The 18,233-nt window shown below is 32.9% G+C and overlaps 1 protein-coding gene across 3 annotated transcripts; it reads left to right on the top strand.

Moving 5' to 3' along the window:
- Positions 1-4,798: 4,798 nt before the first annotated feature.
- Positions 4,799-17,470, top strand: LOC101514376 (zinc finger protein BRUTUS-like). Of its 3 annotated transcripts, XM_012716627.3 has the most exons (14): positions 4,800-5,387; positions 6,527-6,736; positions 9,244-9,438; positions 9,921-10,273; positions 10,410-10,638; positions 10,923-11,091; positions 11,187-12,422; positions 12,508-12,679; positions 12,778-12,999; positions 13,117-13,254; positions 16,216-16,450; positions 16,543-16,602; positions 16,844-16,915; positions 17,074-17,470. In XM_012716627.3, the coding sequence occupies exons 1-14, from the start codon at positions 5,100-5,102 to the stop codon at positions 17,200-17,202; spliced, it is 3,708 nt and encodes a 1,235-aa protein (XP_012572081.1). In that variant the 5' UTR covers positions 4,800-5,099; the 3' UTR covers positions 17,203-17,470. The 3 variants fall into 3 exon arrangements, 2 of the variants coding, with proteins under 2 accessions (XP_012572081.1, XP_073226109.1); XM_073370008.1 differs by lacking the exon at positions 16,543-16,602; XR_003473265.2 differs by lacking the exons at positions 16,543-16,602; positions 16,844-16,915; positions 17,074-17,470 and having other exon boundaries at positions 4,799-5,387; positions 12,778-12,976; positions 16,216-16,282.
- The last annotated feature ends 763 nt before the right edge of the window (positions 17,471-18,233 follow it).

The following is an 18,233-nucleotide window of genomic DNA, read 5'->3' as shown; positions in this document are numbered from 1 at the left end:
TTTTTTGACAAGCGCTGTAAAGGCCTTATAACGTGATGCACAAACGTTATATGACCTACTACAACGCTTGTGTTACAGCGCTTTGCATCAAAAAGCGCTGTAATAAGTTCCGTTATTTTTAAAATATAATTACAACAGTGCTTGTGTTTAGCAAGCGCTGTAAAATGGGCGCTGTTAAATGTCATTTTTGGCGTAGTGGATGGACTATAAACCATCAAAATAATCCTTTTGAACTTTAAATTCCACAAAATTAATTTGTTTTCTTTGCCTTCATCCAATCACAAAGAAAATTTCTAGAGTTAAAACAAAACGAACTCTTGTAATTTTTAAAAGATACTATAAAATTAATTTATAATTATTTATTATTAAAATTATTTTAATATATACCATTTAAATCGTAAAAAACATATAATAATGACATAGTCTACATTTAAAATTTTAAATTATGCACAGAAGACCCAGAATCATATCTTACACTTCGCCAATTGAGTTAATAAAATATATAATTTAAAAATGACTTTTATGATTAATAATATCATAAATTATCTAACTTATATTTTTTTTATTTGTTAAGTAAAACTTTTTTAAGGTATAAATCCCTTGTTTGAATGACTATTGAGTTGCTAATATATATTGATAATGGTACGTGGCAAATGCACGCTAATAATTTCATAAGATACAATGTTTTTGTTCTTTCAGTGGAGTAACCAATACCATTTACAACATGCTTAACTCCAATACAATATATTAGTGGGTCTAATTAATCTAATTAAAATAAAGTAATTTAATATTATAACAGTGGCCTATAAGTAGATAGTGAGGAGGGGAACTCTAGCTAGTATATTTATAATTTGTAAATTATATATAAAAGGTACATAATTTCAGATTGATTATTGAAGGAATGGATAAAGGAATCTCAACTAAAGGAAGAACGAAACTAAAAAGTCGAAACATAAACCTTAGTGGATCCATTAGTAAAAGGACAGGACAATATTATAATGGAAAAATGTGTGCCATAGCCGTGTCTAACACATGCATATATGTAAAGGAGAAGTAAAGGTGATAGTTACTTTTTTTTCTTCTTTCATTTTATTGAAAAATTGAACTCCATATAGACATAAAAAATAATCTGACTACGATTGATATTGGAATTAGGTTTTATCTAGATAAGAAATAGTGATGCAGTGTTTTTGGAAAATTAAGTGGTATGTAAAAACATGCCTTATTAAATAATTTGGATGTTTAAAAATTGAGTTCATAATAAGAAATATATAATTTTAATAATTAAAAAAAAATAGTGGAATAAATTTTAGCCTTTATAATTTTTTAAATTTTTATAAAAGATAATCAACTTTTTAGTCCTTAAAACGTGCTTTTATTTCTCTAAAGACTAAAATAAATATTTAAGAACTTCTTAGAGATCAAGATGGATCTTTACTAATTATGTACTATATATTAGATCAATGCACACCCTTATAGTTCGGCATTGTGTAAAAACATATGAACATTTTATCTACCTTCCTTCCTTCCTTTGTTGCTATGTCCCTCCGTTTATATCGGAACATTTTTCTAATAAATTATACTAAGAGTTGTGTAGACACCAACCTTCGCTTAGGGTAAAAAAGTTAATATTATATACTATACACAATAAAAGAAAATATTAAAGAGAAAGTAATTTGACTTAATTAATATTAACTCACACATTAAACAAACTTCTTCTATTTTTGTGTACGTGTTTGAGATAAGTATCACTTCTTTAAATTTTTTTTTATTTTAGTATTTTAATAGTGAAATTTTATATATATATATATATATATTGCCTCCACTACTAAAAACTCATGGATTCGTATCTGATTTATATATATTTGAACACACTATTTATATTTGTATTGTATGAAATATGCCTAATAGTAGTTTAGTTAGGGTCTTTAATATACATGATAACAATCAAATTGTATTAAAATATACTTCTTCTTGTTATTATTATAAACAAAAAAGAATTAATTATTATTATAAGTGAAAATTAATTATTTTTTACCATTAAATATTATTATTCTTAATACACTATTTATTAATTAATTCAAAATACTTAATGTGTACAGTTGAATGTGTGGCACTTAAAAGTAATAATTTAATAAAGTTTATATAAAATTTAAAAAACTAACTGTACTTTGTACTTGGCTATATTTTTTAATATCCGTAAAAGTATTTTTTTTATAATAATAATTAAAAAAACATTATTTGTTAGATGTGAAAATATACATAATATTTTTTAATTATGATTGATGTTTATATATACACCTGAACTACCTTTGAAAGACCATGACTCTTCCGTCTCTCGTGGGCAATTTGTTCTTAAGTGTGCCCCCTCTTGATTATTCACCAAAGGAGATTGATTATTTAAATTGTAAAGTTCAAACTAGTTTCTCACCTACTTGAAAAGTCAGACTACTACATAAGCAAGTTATTATTAACCACCTATTTAATTTAATCAAATTACATTGTTATACTAACTTATATTATGTTTTTTTTTAAATGATGTTAGAACTTAAGCATTAAATATTAAAAGTTAGAGATTATGTTCCGCGAATTAAAAAATTTGTTGAAGTTTTATATAGAAAGATTATCGCATATTAACAATGTTTATAAAATGGAGTTATAATAATTAATGTGTATCTTAAAGATATCAATTTTGTGGAGAGAAGACTCAAACCGATCACCACATATGCTGCAGTTCGGTTGAATTTGAGTTAAGTGGTGTATTATTTTTACTACTTAGAAAGAAAAAAAATCTAGCGTGCATTTTATTTTTCTCTGTGTTTTTCTTATGTCCTTCACTTAGTCAACAACCTATCAGATTCATGCTTGATCCCTCACGATTTTCGCGCAACAATTTTGTAGACGGTTAAATTGGATGTAAGCCACTTTCGTAGACCCGGCTAAATCGGGCCATGTTTTGTGCACCACTCAATACCATAATACATTTATATATAGAGGATTTTGCTTAATTTTCAAACGAGACTAAAATTCTGAATTTTTATCGAGTTTTCTCTCTTTTCACCTTTCCTTTTATCGAAATTTACATTTTTGAATAATCATAATACCATATTTTAAATGTTTAATTCTATAATAATTTTTTATAATACATCTCGTGGAATCGTAATTAATTGTCTATCTTATATAATTTTAATTAATGCCGCATAATATTTTAAAGAAACCGAATTACTACTCATCTCAATAATATATTCCACTGCTGAAAATTATTTTCCAACAAGATTTTTCGAAAACCCAAAAAAATTACTTATTATCTTAGTTTCTCACGTCGGATGCAAATTAAATCTATCAGATTATACATATCATATGAAAAATTAAACCTGACATATAATAAGCTATTACACAATATTACAATAAATAAAAATATAGCCAATGTCACTGACCACAAATATGTTGCTGGAATTCTGAGTTGCAGATGGGTATTGGATTTGTGTTTTCTCTTAATAATCAGTGGGTTTTGCCTCTGAAATTAAATCCTTTACGCCATTTTTCCTTTAAACTCTCACCACCTCACTATTTATCTCACCAATTCTTTTTTCTTCTAATTTTTTCTTTAATATTCTTTTTAGTGTTAATTGTAATTTTTATTCCTTTATTTTTATCAATTATTGATTTGGTTAGGGAAAATTTCATCTTCATCGGTATGCTCCTCTCGTCAAACATATTCAGACATTTTCAAAGTTTGGATTGAATTATTACCTTCAATCAATTTCTTAGAGAAATAAATGAATGTGCATATTGACTTGTTAAAACGAGTGCTACCTCTGATTTATTGTTCGAAATTTGGCATAAATGATCCTCCGCTTAATCATGTTTTGTTAGTTTAACAATTTAGACGTTGCTCATCTTTGAGCGTAGTTTATTTCTTTTCAATTGTTTGTCTTTTATTTTTATTACATAAAAAATATTGAAATATAAATGTGGAACATAATTTGGTGAATGTAATTATGTGCTGATTTTCTAACTAGTTTGGCACTGTACTAAATTCATACTCTTATCATTTATGAATCTCCTCATACTATTTTGTATCGGTTCTTGATTTATGATATTATGAGAATCTCTACTCTCCATTTAATTGCTTTATAGTTTTCTTTTTATGAGTTTCTAACTTTTTTCTTCTTCTTTTTTGAGCCTTTTTCACCAAATAAAAAATATAAACAACACTAAAAAATAGTATAAAACTACACAAAAATGCTAACCAATGTGTCTAAAGATATTTGTTAAGAAAATAAAAAATAAATAAAATTGTACATTTAATGCCTTCAAAATATTTATTAACGATACTTGTTGGTACGACACTAAAATATAATTCACATTATTTTTAAAACAAATTATAACATAGACATGGTCTATCATGAATTAGTTTTAAAAAATATTCAAATTCTAATAATCACATACGTCATTTCTTAAAATTAAATGTCAATATTATATTTATTTTTATAATTGAGCTAATAAATTAAATAATATTAATTTAAATAAAAATAAATAAAAATATATTTTATATTAAATTTATATCAAACAATTCGCTGTCTTATTCATAAAAAGAAAAAAAAATTACAAACTAAATCTTCTATTAATTTTCAAGTAATGAATTATGGTAGACCACCGAATTTAAAATAAAATTGAGAGTGAGTTCATTAATAAAACAAATGATATTTTAATCCAACGTGGTATAAGGAGCCACGTGGCAATGGGTCCAATATATATAAATTTGGCCATCCCTGGCACTCGCGCTACTACTAGTAGGTCCTCTTATCATCGGCGTAACCAAAACCAAACACATCTTTTCCTTCCTTCATCTCCGCTTATCACCAAAAAGATTCATAGAGAGAGAGAAAACTTAACTTTCTCTCTCTAACTACTTTTCTCTTTCTCAAACTCTCATTGCCACCAGAGACAGAAAATAAATAAATGAACACATAATTAAAACTCACTCATTTCATCGAAAAGAAAAAGATGTAAACATGCTCACAATCACATAGATACTATTTTCTCGGAAAATAAAACAAAATCATAAAGAAAATTGTATAGATAGAAAAAAGCAGATGGCGACGCCGTTGGATGGAGGAGGAGGAGTGGCGGTTCTATCGAATCCTTTGAACAAGGTTGATTCCTCATCGGCTCTCAATGGCGGTTTGAAGTGCTCCAAACTCGACTCGCCAATTTTGATTTTTTTGTTCTTTCATAAGGCGATTCGGAGTGAGCTTGATGCTTTGCACAGATTAGCCATTGCATTCGCCACTGATAATAATCGCTCTGATATTCAGCCACTCTTTGAACGCTACCATTTCCTCAGTTCCATTTATAGACACCACTCCAATGCTGAAGATGAGGTGCAAATCTTGGTTCAACTTTTTATGTTTATCTTTATTTTGGATTTTGTTCATTGTTCAACTGTATAATCAAATTTCTATTGGTGAGAGAAATGATGTAGAAACTAGAAACTGAAGATTTTCTTAGTTGATTGCATTTTCATTGACGGCATGAAATGATGTTCTTGTTAATTTCTCTATTCTCTCGTTTACTTTTTCCTTTTTCCCTTGGTAAATTTAGGTCTAACTTTATCCAAGCTATTTCGCTTTTTGATTATTTTTCATGTACAGAATCAATTGATTTGCAGAATATGCATCTTTGTTAGTTTTTGAAAGAAAAAAAAAAGGATACGCGTCTTTGTTATTTTTATTTAATTTAATCTTCTGTTACTATTCATGGAAAGAGACGGTAAAAAGGAAAATTGTATTATTTATAGCACTTTAGCTTGTGTGATATGATTCCCTTCTACAAGTGGTGTTTAAAGTTCAAGTAGATAGTTTTTGGTTTTGTCATAGCATAAGATAAATCGATAATAACATCCAGATATGGCTCTTTTCCTGGTTTATTCGCTCAATGGAAAGAATGCCAATGTAGATATTGTATACCAAGTATTTTGTGGAAACTTCCTTGAACAAACCATTGCAGGATTGGTCACATGTTTGTCACTAAATAGGCTACTAAAAAACTGATTGATTATTATGTATTGGAAAAAGAATAAAGATCCGATTGAATGCAACTAGTAATGGTAATGCAGTGCTGATTCACTACTAAATCGAGCTTTTATAAAAAGTTGATGTAGTTAGCAAACAGTTAGTAGCACATAAACTTGTTTAACGTTTCCCATTCTATATGAAATTATCTTTAATAGTCTATTCTTCGTTACATTTTTATGGTACATTATTTAGATGGGAAGACTTTTGTTTCTAAGCTAAATGATCAGATCTTCCGTTTGTGTTTGATTTGTTTTTTTTTTCTAGAATTTTGTTAAAAATTATTGGTAGAGTCTGATTGATTTTTTTTACAATGATAAGGATAAATTCTCTGCATGTGGATTTTTCATGCTTTCCACAAAGCATTATTTAATTAATTTGGCTTTATCAATCCTTATATCTCTTTCTATGTTTCAAATATTCTGAGGGAAAAGTGTTCTGGAATGTAGGTGATTTTTCCAGCTCTAGATAGACGTGTGAAGAATGTAGCACAAACATATTCTCTTGAGCACAAGAGTGAAAGCAATCTTTTTGATCATCTCTTTGAGCTGTTAAATTCTTCCATCCAGAATGATGAAAGTTTTCCAAGAGAATTCGCATCTTGCACAGGAGCTTTGCAGACATCAGTTAGTCAACACTTGGCAAAGGAAGAGGAACAGGTACCAGGTTATTTATTAGCTCTTATCTAGATAAATACCGGACAATTCATTATTTTTTCCCTAAAGCTATGATCATTGTTGTTACTATTATTGATTATTGATTTAAAAACAAGATGAAGAGAAGATAATTACAAGGAGTTTGGAGGATAAGAGATCCTCCCTATTAGGAAAGAGAACTGCTGTTATTAACTATTATATGTGGCTCTGTATCAAATAGGCTAATGTAGTAAAACTATAAAATCATATCCCCTTTTGATGTATACTAATTGATTTGTGTTTTGCTTAATTGATGGGTTAAATGTTCTTGTAGACACTATTGCTTTTAACGCGATCATATGGGTTTCATTCGGTGATTCAGCAAGGGTAATCAAGTGTAAAACTTGCAACAATCAATTATGTTAATTCAGGTTTTATATGTTAAAGATTTTTGTTGTAGCTAAATTTAAATTGCTTTATTAATGTATAAGCAAGATGATACTTACTGTTTTTCTGTGAATGATACCTACTATATGAAATCTCCGAAGCACTTTTTTTTGCTTCCCTCTTGCTTATTCCCACCCCTGACAAAAAAAATTACATCTCTGAAGGTGTGAGCATTAAAGACTCTGTTAAAAACCGAACTAGGTATCTAGTTGTTGAGGATTTGTTGAATGGATGGTTAAATTAATTTTATAAAAAGCCTTAAAACATTTTTATTGAATTGTATTAAAATAATAACCCTAATTAAGAAAAAAATAATTGTTTGTTTTAGTTATCAAAGAAGAGACTTTTTTTAATACAAACAACAATGGAATAGTATACATAAACATGATATGTTATTCTAGAATCAGTGCCTTGCTTTATTTTCCTGGATGATGTTGTCCTGTTTGATGGGTAAATCAAGGTTAGTAAATTGTAAACTTGATTTGGAGAGAAAGGGTTTGGAATTGAAGTGTTTTATCCCCTGGTAAGAGAGATTTATGGTAAACATGTTCAAACTGGAGATGACACTTTTTAGAAGGTTAACATGGGACCACATCATCCGACAAATTGCAGAGTTTAGGCCTCTTGGACCCTTCCTACGAAGTGATGGTGATATTAAAAATTATTGTTTGGCAAATCTTTGTGAATCTTCTACTAGAAAGAGAGAAAGAAGGAGAAACAAACCTTCAATAAAATCTGGTTTCTTTCTTTGAAATCAAGTTTGAGTGAAATTCATTTTGAACTAGTTGACTTAAAAAACTGTCCAATAAATGTAGTTTGCAAATTACAGGCGAGTACCGAGTACCGACCCATTTTTAAAACTAGTCTTATCATTCGCGGTGATTTAATTTTAAACCCCTTTGTGGAGATAGAAAACTCCTCAAAATGCAGGCTTCCAATTTATTCTTGATTTGAATCTTTGGGATTGCAATTATATATTTATTGTGTTTTATGACCTTTTATGCATATCTGTATATGTGTCCTACTAGATGCACTGTATCCTGTTTTTTCAAAAACAGTTGTACTGCTGTATCAGATACTCATATTGTATCTTTGCTTTATTGGATCTGATTGTGATTATCATAAAAAGAAGATTATAAGATTAAAAGAAGGTAGTATCAAGTATGTATCATATAAGATTATGATTCATTGGTTTACATCCTTTGATTTGGTTCTGTCCACTTGAACTTCTCATTTCCTTTGGCTCTTATCTGTAACAACTGGTTTACGTAACTTAACAATTTCTATGACACTTAAGCCTTATGGCAAGAATTCTTTTTCTCCCTATTTTTTTTCCTTACGATTCATCTTGGAAAAATTATCTTCAACATTCAACTATTCTGCTCCTAGCCAAAAAAGATGACTCCTCTGTTTGAACTTATCTCACTTTTGGATATGGCCATGGGAGGTGGGGGTTCTCATCAGTGTATTCATATTATTAGACCATTAATGTGGTTTTATTAAATATATTAGTATTGCTCTAGTTATCACATTTTTAAATTTCCTTGATAATCAAGCATTTCAAAGATCAAATTAAGTGGTTGCTAAATGGGAAATCCTATAATTTATAATTCTTTAAATCGTCAATACTTCAGTCTGGTAAATGAGTATTTTGTATAATTATTACTTCCAAAATTGAACAAGTTAAAGCATTACAGAAAAAGTTTGACATAGTTTCCATTACAAGTAGAATTTGTGCTACCAAGTACATTGAATCTTATTGTGAGTGATCAGTGTGTTAATATGTACATAAAAGCTTTCTTTAATGAAGTCACTTGCTGAGATTAATTGTGCGGTTCATATATACAGAGAAGCTATTTTGTTTTTTTGTAATGGGTTGATGATCTACCAGATAGATAGCACAGTCAAGTTTCACTGTTAGTCTCCCTTAAGAAAGTTTGCACAATACACATATCTGTTTACTAAGCTGGTGTTATAAAGTTTTCATCGTAACAATTTTTCATAGCCACATACTTTAAATGGATAAATAATCTCATATGTATGGGGGATGTGTCTGATTATGTTTGTTTGTTGGGCTATGTTAGGTATTTCCTTTGCTTATTGAGAAGTTCTCTCTTGAGGAACAAGCATCCTTAGTTTGGCAGTTTCTTTGCAGTATTCCTGTAAATATGATGGCAGAATTTCTTCCCTGGCTTTCAACATCTATATCACCTGATGAATCTCAGGATTTACGAAATTTCTTAATCAAGATTGTGCCACAGGAAAAGCTTCTTCAAAAGGTGTGGTTTTCAAATGCTGCTTTAGAGCATCGCTGTTCCATTTTCTTTGCTAATAATGTCACTTTTTGTTAAAGCTGATGGTGAAATTTATTATAAGATCTTCAATAATGTGCCTACATTAGGAAGAATAAGGAGGAGTCTATGAAATTAGAGCCCAATTGCTTTATTATTATAGGCAGAAGTTTTTATCAATATACGTAATAGAAAAACCACATTGCAAAGAGAGTAGTGATAAAGCAGTTAGTGAGAATAATTGGAGGGAGGCATCAATTGTTTTGAGAGAAAGACAGAGAAGAGGCCAGGTCTCTCGAATATTTTGCTGAGGGAAAAGATCCTTCTCTGTATTACTTGTGTTCTTGTCCTCTATTCTGATTGTTCAAAATAAAGATTACTTGTGTGTCTCATATTCTGGTCCAGTTATATTATTTATATAGTTTGAAATGTAACCGTGATATTCTATCTCTCATTCTTGCTGATTGAAGGTTGTTTTTACCTGGATGGAAGGAAGTAGTGTTAACACAATCCAAAGTAGGGCAGATCATTCTCAAGTTCAATGTAGTTGTAGCCCATTAACCCATAAGGTTGGAAGACTAAATTGTGTATGCGAGTCCACGACAATTGGAAAAAGGAAACATTTTGGATCTATGCTAGATGTTTCTGATGCCACCGGAACACATCCTATAGATGAAATATTGCTCTGGCATAATGCAATAAAAAAGGAGTTAGGCGAGATAGCAGTGGAGACCAGAAAGATACAGCACTCTGGAGATTTTACTAACATATCGGCTTTTAATGAAAGATTGCAGTTCATTGCCGACGTTTGCATATTTCATAGGTATTGTGTTAATTTGGTATTAACAATGTCCCGTCTTGTTGAAGTATCATATGTTTCTTCAATTAAACTATTTCATACTATAATTTATGGTAAAAACCAACATTTATTGCTGAAATATTTTTCTCTGTGAATGCAGTATTGCCGAGGACAAGGTTATTTTTCCAGCAGTAGATGGAGAACTTTCTTTCTTTCAGGAGCATGCTGAAGAAGAAAGCCAATTTAATGACTTTCGGTGTTTGATTGAAAGTATTCTAAGTGAAGGAGCATCATCTAATTCAGAAGCTGAATTTTATTCCAAGTTATGCTCACATGCTGATCATATAATGGAAACCATACAGAAGCATTTTCATAATGAAGAAGTTCAGGTGAGCCATCATTGCTCATATGGTGAACTTTTTTGAGTGACTACTGTTAGATGTAAATGTGTCTAGCAAATGCAACGCTAATTACAAAGAAAGATAATTCAAATGGTGAGATTTGAGTGTCATAAATGCAGAAGTTGAGAAATATAAACAATTGCTGTATCTGTTTGTTGATTAACTAACTTCTATTGGAAGAGAAGTAAGAAATGGAAATTTCTTTAAAGAATATAAGCAAATAATCTGCCTTTTAATCTATTTGACGTCTGAACAATCATACTCATCTATAGGTTCTTCCACTTGCAAGAAAGCACTTTAGCTTTAGAAGACAATGTGAACTTCTGTATCAAAGCTTATGCATGATGCCTCTGAAATTGATTGAGAGAGTCCTACCATGGTTGGTAGGATCTTTTACTGAAGAAGAAGCAAAGATGTTTCTGAGAAATATGCAATTAGCAGGTTCCTATGTCTATTTTTTATTTCCTTTCCTTCTTAAGAAATGGTGTTTCCGAGAATTTTTTTGAATCTATTTTTGACAACTTAATCTTTTTCAGCTCCAACAACAGATTCTGCTCTAGTCACACTCTTCAGTGGTTGGGCATGCAAGGCTCGTAGTGAAGGCCTGTGTTTGTCTTCTGACACATCAGGTTGCTGTCCTGCTCAAAGACTTTCTGATATTGAAGAAAATATCGATCGGCCATCCTGTGCTTGTTCTTCTGCATCATCTGGCAGACATTGCTCCGTAATACTCGAGACGGATGGCAACAAAAGACCAGTCAAGCGAAATGCATTAAAGCTGCACAATGGAGATGGACCTGCAACTTCAGAGACGGAAAGTATCCAGAAACAGTGCTGTAGTCCTCGGTCTTGTTGTGTGCCAGGTTTAGGAGTAAACAGTAACAATTTGGGTCTGAGTTCTATTTCTACAGCCAAGTCCTTACGCTCTCTGTCTTTCAGCTCTTCTGCTCCATCTCTTAATTCCAGTCTTTTCATATGGGAACCTGCGAGCAGCTCATGTGATGTTGGCTCTGCGGAAAGACCAATTGATACCATATTTAAATTCCATAAAGCTATACGTAAAGACTTGGAGTATCTAGATGTTGAATCTGGAAAGCTGAGTGATGGTGACGAGACAACGATTCGGCAATTTAGCGGAAGATTTCGTCTTTTGTGGGGTTTATATAGAGCTCATAGTAATGCAGAAGATGATATCGTATTTCCAGCACTAGAATCCAAAGAGGCCCTTCATAACGTGAGCCATTCATACATGTTGGACCATAAGCAGGAAGAACAATTGTTTGAAGATATTTCCAGTGTTCTTTCTGAGTTTTCTGTCCTTCATGAAACCCTGCAGATGACCCATATGGTAGAGGATTTGAGTGATAGTAATTTTGGAACTTCTGAAGCCAATATTAGTGACGATGTCAAGAAGTATAACGAATATGCAACAAAGCTTCAGGGGATGTGTAAATCCATAAGAGTGACCCTGGATCAACATCTTTTCAGGGAAGAGCGTGAACTGTGGCCATTATTTGGGAGACATTTCAGTGTGGAAGAACAAGACAAGATAGTAGGCCGGATAATTGGAACTACAGGTGCTGAAGTTCTCCAGTCAATGTTACCGTGGGTAACTTCTGCACTTACTCAGGATGAACAGAATAAAATGATGGATACATGGAAGCAGGCAACTAAGAATACTATGTTCAATGAATGGCTTAATGAATGCTGGAAAGACAGTCCAGCATCTATAGCACAGACAGAAACATCGGATCATAGCACTTCTCATATAGGTTTCTAATATTGTATAGTTTCTTTTATCTTTGTGGACTTCGGGGATGCATAATTAATATTATGGTGTGTTTTGTTCTTTTCCAGGTTCTGAATATCAGGAAACCTTGGACCTCAATGATAAAATGTTCAAGCCAGGTTGGAAAGACATATTCCGGATGAATCAGAATGAGCTTGAGTCAGAGATCCGAAAGGTTTATCGTGACTCAACTCTTGATCCAAGGAGAAAGGCGTATCTCGTGCAGAATCTTTTGACAAGGTTGTTTCCCGTGACCAGAATTTTTTGGTGTTATTTGATAGGGACATAATTAACTGTATGTTAATTTCAAATGTTGATTAGTTATTTGTGTATTCTAGTCGCTGGATAGCTGCCCAGCAGAAATCACCTAAATCTCCAGCCGAAGGATCATCTGATGGTGGAGAAATAGAAGGACACTCACCATCATTTCGGGACCCAGTGAAACTTGTATTTGGGTGTGAGCACTATAAGAGAAATTGCAAGCTTCGAGCTGCATGTTGTGGCAAGTTATTTACTTGCAGATTTTGTCATGACAATGTGAGCGATCACTCAATGGATAGGTAGATTTGTGTTGGGATTTCTTATATTATAGTAGTATTTACTTATAATCTCTAGAAGGTGGGAGCTTATTAGGTTGCCCGTTAATATACTTCTAATCATCTGCTTGATCATTGCAGAAAAACAACATCTGAAATGATGTGTATGCGCTGCCTGAATATACAGGCAATTGGACCTATATGCATGACACCTTCTTGTAATGCACTTTCAATGGCAAAGTACTATTGCAGCATATGCAAATTTTTTGATGATGAAAGGTACCTTTTATTTCTTACTTTAGACTTCAAAATTTGTTATTGAAATTGCTACTGTCTTCCTTTTTCGGGGGATAACTGGGATCAATCTATGGACTGATAACCTCGAGGTTCAGCATCCATATTAGGGGAGAAAGTAATTATGTATGTAAACTAATTCAAAGAAAAGATAGGCATTGCTTAATATAGAAACTCAATTGAAATTAGAAATTGATAAGAAGAATCAAAAGTGTGTAAATATTTTATTGAAAACTGAATAAAAAATTGGGAATAGAATTCTTCCTAGGGTTTTTTCTTCACAAAGAACCTCTATCAAAGACAATTTTAGATCGGTTTTTGGGAACCCCACAAATACCAGTCCTTTAGGCTCCATTTGAGAGTTTGGAGAAGAGGAGAGGAGAGGAAAAGAGAGAGAACTCTTCCACTTTATTTGAGAGTGTTTTTGTAGAGAATGAGAAGGAGATGCATATGACTAAATAAATTTTTAATTTTGAGATTATTATAAAGAGATGAAAAAGATTTGAAGAATTTATTTAAGTCCTCCAAAATCCTCCTCTAGTACATTTTTGAGTTCCTCCAATTAATGGGGATTTTGTATTATGAAGAAAATTAAACCGCATTTAAGTTGGGGGAGTATCCTTCCTTTTTCTCAAAGACCTTCCCTTCCCTTCCCTCCAAATCCCCAAACAAAGCCCTAGTCTTGGGGGTTAGATGGGTGAGTTGAGATCTCACGTTGACTTGGGATATGGTCAAAGTTCTCATAAGGCTTGGATAATCCTCACTCCTTGAGCTACCTTTTAGGATTAAATTAGGAAGTCAAAATTTTAAGATGACTAATAAGTGATAACTGACTAATAACAATTGTCATTATTTTGTCACATCCTAACAATACCTTCCCTTGAATGGCCACCTTGCCGTCAAGGTGGGAATTGGGGATCCTTATTGTACGAGAACTCCTGCTTATCATCTCTCAACCACACTTCTCCTTTCTAAATCATTGTAGTCTCCCCATTCTCCACCGCTTGTTCATTTTCTACCAAGTTCATTCATGACTCGCATACTTTTTCCAAGCATTTTTGCATGGAATTAAATGGTTGGCCACATAGAAATTGTCTATCTTCCTCCTATCTTTTGACATACTGCTCTGAAGGGAGCTGTCGAGCTCATCTGTTTCTCGATGGAATGGCATTAGAAGTGGAGAATCTTAATGATGATTGAGACACACCTCTTCTCCCCATGTACTGAGGTGTTCCTCAATTGTATTAAACTGAATTGAAAAGCTACATGATGCAGAGATTCAAACAATAATATTTATAGACTGGATTATGGCTAACTAATTGTGACAACTGGGCTTATCCAGTCCGGATGACAGCTAAGCATCACTGACAATGTATAACTACTAAGCCTAAAACAACCATATATGCTGACTATATTAAAATCTTAGAAGTTTATTCTCTCACCCCTACACATGCTCAAGTTGGGCGAGAGAATGAGCTTAGATACATTGAGCCTGTCCCTTAGAAAACAAAACCTGTCCCCATATATGCTTACTACTAGCTGCCTGTTTAACACTTCTCTGACAAAGAACAGTCAAGTTCCTTGAGTTTAGTGCATGCATGAAGAACTGGTTTCTGGGTCAGAGCAACAACGCTGATTATCACATAAATCCAGAGGAACTTGAGCAAAACTTGTTTGGCATTAGGTAGATGCTTGCTCATTAAGGTTTCCCAAATTTCTTCCTCAGAACAATTCGATCAAATATGACTTTAGACATCAGTCCTTCCCAATTAAATCCGAAGGTCTTTTTATGCTAGAACCTGAACCACTGCACTGCTGCCCTTTCCACACTGATGAACCACTCACTACTGCCCCTTCCTTAACTTTTTGTATCTCAACGTTTCTCCACGTTGAGATACAAAACTTGTTTGGCATTAGGTAGATGCTTGCTCATTAAGGTTTCCCAAATTTCTTCCTCAGAACAATTCGATCAAATATGACTTTAGACATCAGTCCTTCCCAATTAAATCCAAGGGTCTTTTTATGCTAGAACCTGAACCACTGCACTGCTTCTCCTTCCACACTGATGAACCACTCACTACTGCCCCTTCCTTAACTTTTTGTATCTCAACGTTTCTCCATGCCAGTAATTCTCCCAAAGGGATGGTGATTTTCATTGGAAGCAAGAAGTTTCACCTTTCTTACCCCAAGTGAGTTTCGTACTCAGACTCCCCCTTATCATATGAGTTCTCTCTGTTCTTCTTTCCATTTAGAACTTGGAGGCTGGTTGCATCCTCTTCCATTGCCATCCACGGTTTCTACATCAGACCTCATTGATTCCATCAAGCCTTGTCTTGGTCTTGGATAGTTGTGAGCATGTGATCTCTGCTCCCAAAATACCTCACCAAACATGCCCATCATGTATTCCAAAGCCTCCAAGCACAATCATTCCCCTAATTTTGGTTTGGCAAGTCAGACCAATTGATATGAACTTAAAGAAGTTGAAATAGAAAATTGATTGAAAGAATCAAAATAGTGGAACTATTTTAATGAAAACTAAACAGTAATGGAGAATAGAATTCTTTCCAAGGGTATGTTACCTTCACAAAGGATCTTTTTTTTTCATGCAAAACTATACAATTACAAAATGTCTTTCTTTATGATTTCATCTAGCTTATCTCTTTTGACTAACTGTATGGACTGACTGATTAACAGTCCTTATTATCCTGTCACTTTCTAACTGAAGATTCCATTGTTTTTAAGCATGAAAGCAAATATTTTTTATGCTTCTATATTCAGATGTACATATTTATACTCCTGACAAAAATTAACATTTAAAAATTATTGTCTGTTTACTGTTTAGTGCTATATTAGTGTTGTCTTAGCAAGAAATAGATATGATTATTATACTTCATTCTCTCAACTTTAGAAGATTGTTAATTTTAACTTCACTCCATTTTTGTTTAGGAATGTATACCATTGCCCATTTTGCAATTTATGCCGTGTTGGACGAGGGCTTGGGATTGATTATTTTCACTGCATGAAATGCAATTGCTGCCTGGGGATTAAATCATCATCTCATAAGTGCCTGGAGAAAGGTTTAGAAATGAACTGCCCAATTTGCTGTGACGACTTATTCACGTCAAGTGCTACAGTTAGAGCTCTGCCTTGTGGCCACTACATGCATTCTGCTTGCTTTCAGGTTAATTTTACACCCATTCAAATGTCATTCCCCTCTCAAAAAAATTTAAACGGGTTGTGGATTCAATCTTACACTTTGTTATGACATGTTAGGCATACACTAGTAGTCACTACACGTGTCCGATCTGCAGCAAGTCATTGGGAGATATGGCGGTAAGAAGATTTTGTTAAAGCTCTCCACCTTTACTGTCCTTTATGAGTCTAAATAAAAGAAATAAATAAAGAAAAAATATTTAACAATGCACAAAAAGTTGCAAAAGGAGAAACAAACAAGGCCACCAGTTTAATATAACTTAACTATCTTTTTAAGATGTCATTGAGTTCTCAAGTAGAGGCTAAATATTAGGTGTAACATTTCGAGATTTTCATAATGTTCCTTCCTCTATCTGCCCAGGTTTACTTTGGCATGCTCGATGCGTTATTGGCTGCGGAGGAGCTCCCTGAAGAATATAGGAGCCGCCATCAGGTGAATACTTTAGTGTCTCTTGCATGTTACTTTTCACTTCATTCCTTTTAAAAGCTAATGTTGATTTTATGAGAGAGCATTCTAGCAATTAGGCTACCAGCAAAGAATTAGTATATTTATTGTTAGTCAGTTAAGTCAGTTCTGTAACGGCCATGCAGGACATACTTTGCAACGACTGTGATCGAAAGGGTGCTTCACGCTTCCACTGGTTGTATCACAAATGTAGATTTTGTGGCTCTTACAATACTCGGGTGATCAAGCGTGAGACACATTCCAGCAGCTCCTAGTGTGCTTCTTTTGATGGGAGGTAGAAAGATTTTGTAAATACCTGTGTAGGAATCCCAATTTTCCCCCGGACCAGGAGCCCGATTATTTGCCCGTGTTTTACCTTATACGGATTGCCCGTGATTCACTTCCTTTAGAGACCTCTTACTTCTTATTGCTGACTTCTAGTAAATTGGAAACAGAAGCAACTAATCAGTCTTCATAGTAATTATTATGTACAGATCAACTTCCTTCCAAACTTCTTATATATGCAATGATATTTTTGCAGCCTCTTATTGTATCTTATCTTTCTTGTCGTCGTTAGAGTTCATGTAAGTGCGCTGGCTGCACTATAATCATGCTGAGGGCAACGTATCTCCGAAGTCCTTGCATGATGTTTTCCTTATTCGTGTAATATATACGTAGTACCTCTCTTTCTGTGTCATTTTCAGTTGAATTGTGTAATATTATTTTTTCAATTTAGATAGTGTTAGAAAAACTGTTGGTTAAATTGAATCTTAAATATTCAATCTCAAGACGTGTGAAAGACAAAAAATTGAAATTTTACACAAGGTTAGTCAATGTCACAATTTACTTCTCTTCTTGTAACCCTTTCTCACACTACCAAAATTGAATCCGTACACTCTAAAAAAACTGGATAGTTTCTCCCCTTGTTGCTAAGTTGGTATGATAGAGGAATGAGTCTCTAACTTTTCCTGCAATTGGTTTCCATTATAGTCAGTTTTCAGCTGTAGTAGATCTAGTGATTCCTAAGATGAACCCAAGATACTTTCCTAAAGATGACGTAGAAAGAAGTGGGGTTAATGGAAAGAATGTGACTTTAGGGAATCTTTATTAGTATACTGAATTGAACCCCAGGACAGAGCCACATCTCCAATTACTGGTGATTCGTTAACCACTTTTTATGATTAGTTAATCTTTTTTAAAGTAAAATTTCTTTTTGACGTCAACCTTTTAAAAGTAACATGATTCCTTCCTTCTACCATGTATTTCTTTTTGTCGATAATTTGATAGGGATAATGAAAACAAAACT

The sequence above is a fragment of the Cicer arietinum genome, chromosome 6, assembly GCF_000331145.2.
Source record: "Cicer arietinum cultivar CDC Frontier isolate Library 1 chromosome 6, Cicar.CDCFrontier_v2.0, whole genome shotgun sequence".
NCBI classification, from domain to species: Eukaryota; Viridiplantae; Streptophyta; class Magnoliopsida; order Fabales; family Fabaceae; genus Cicer; species Cicer arietinum.
Note: the sequence above shows the minus strand (reverse complement) of the source record. Positions and strands in the feature narration are given on the sequence as shown.

What these genes read in the sequence shown, in the direction of transcription:
- LOC101514376 (XM_012716627.3), top strand. Translation starts at nt 5,100, where the DNA reads ATGGCGACGCCGTTGGATGGAGGAGGAGGAGTGGCGGTTCTATCGAAT. An exon ending in TGGCAAAGGAAGAGGAACAG is followed by an intron (nt 6,737 to 9,243) that starts GTACCAGGTTAT and finishes GGGCTATGTTAG; the next exon opens with GTATTTCCTTTGCTTATTGA. An exon ending in AATATAGGAGCCGCCATCAG is followed by an intron (nt 16,916 to 17,073) that starts GTGAATACTTTA and finishes ACGGCCATGCAG; the next exon opens with GACATACTTTGCAACGACTG.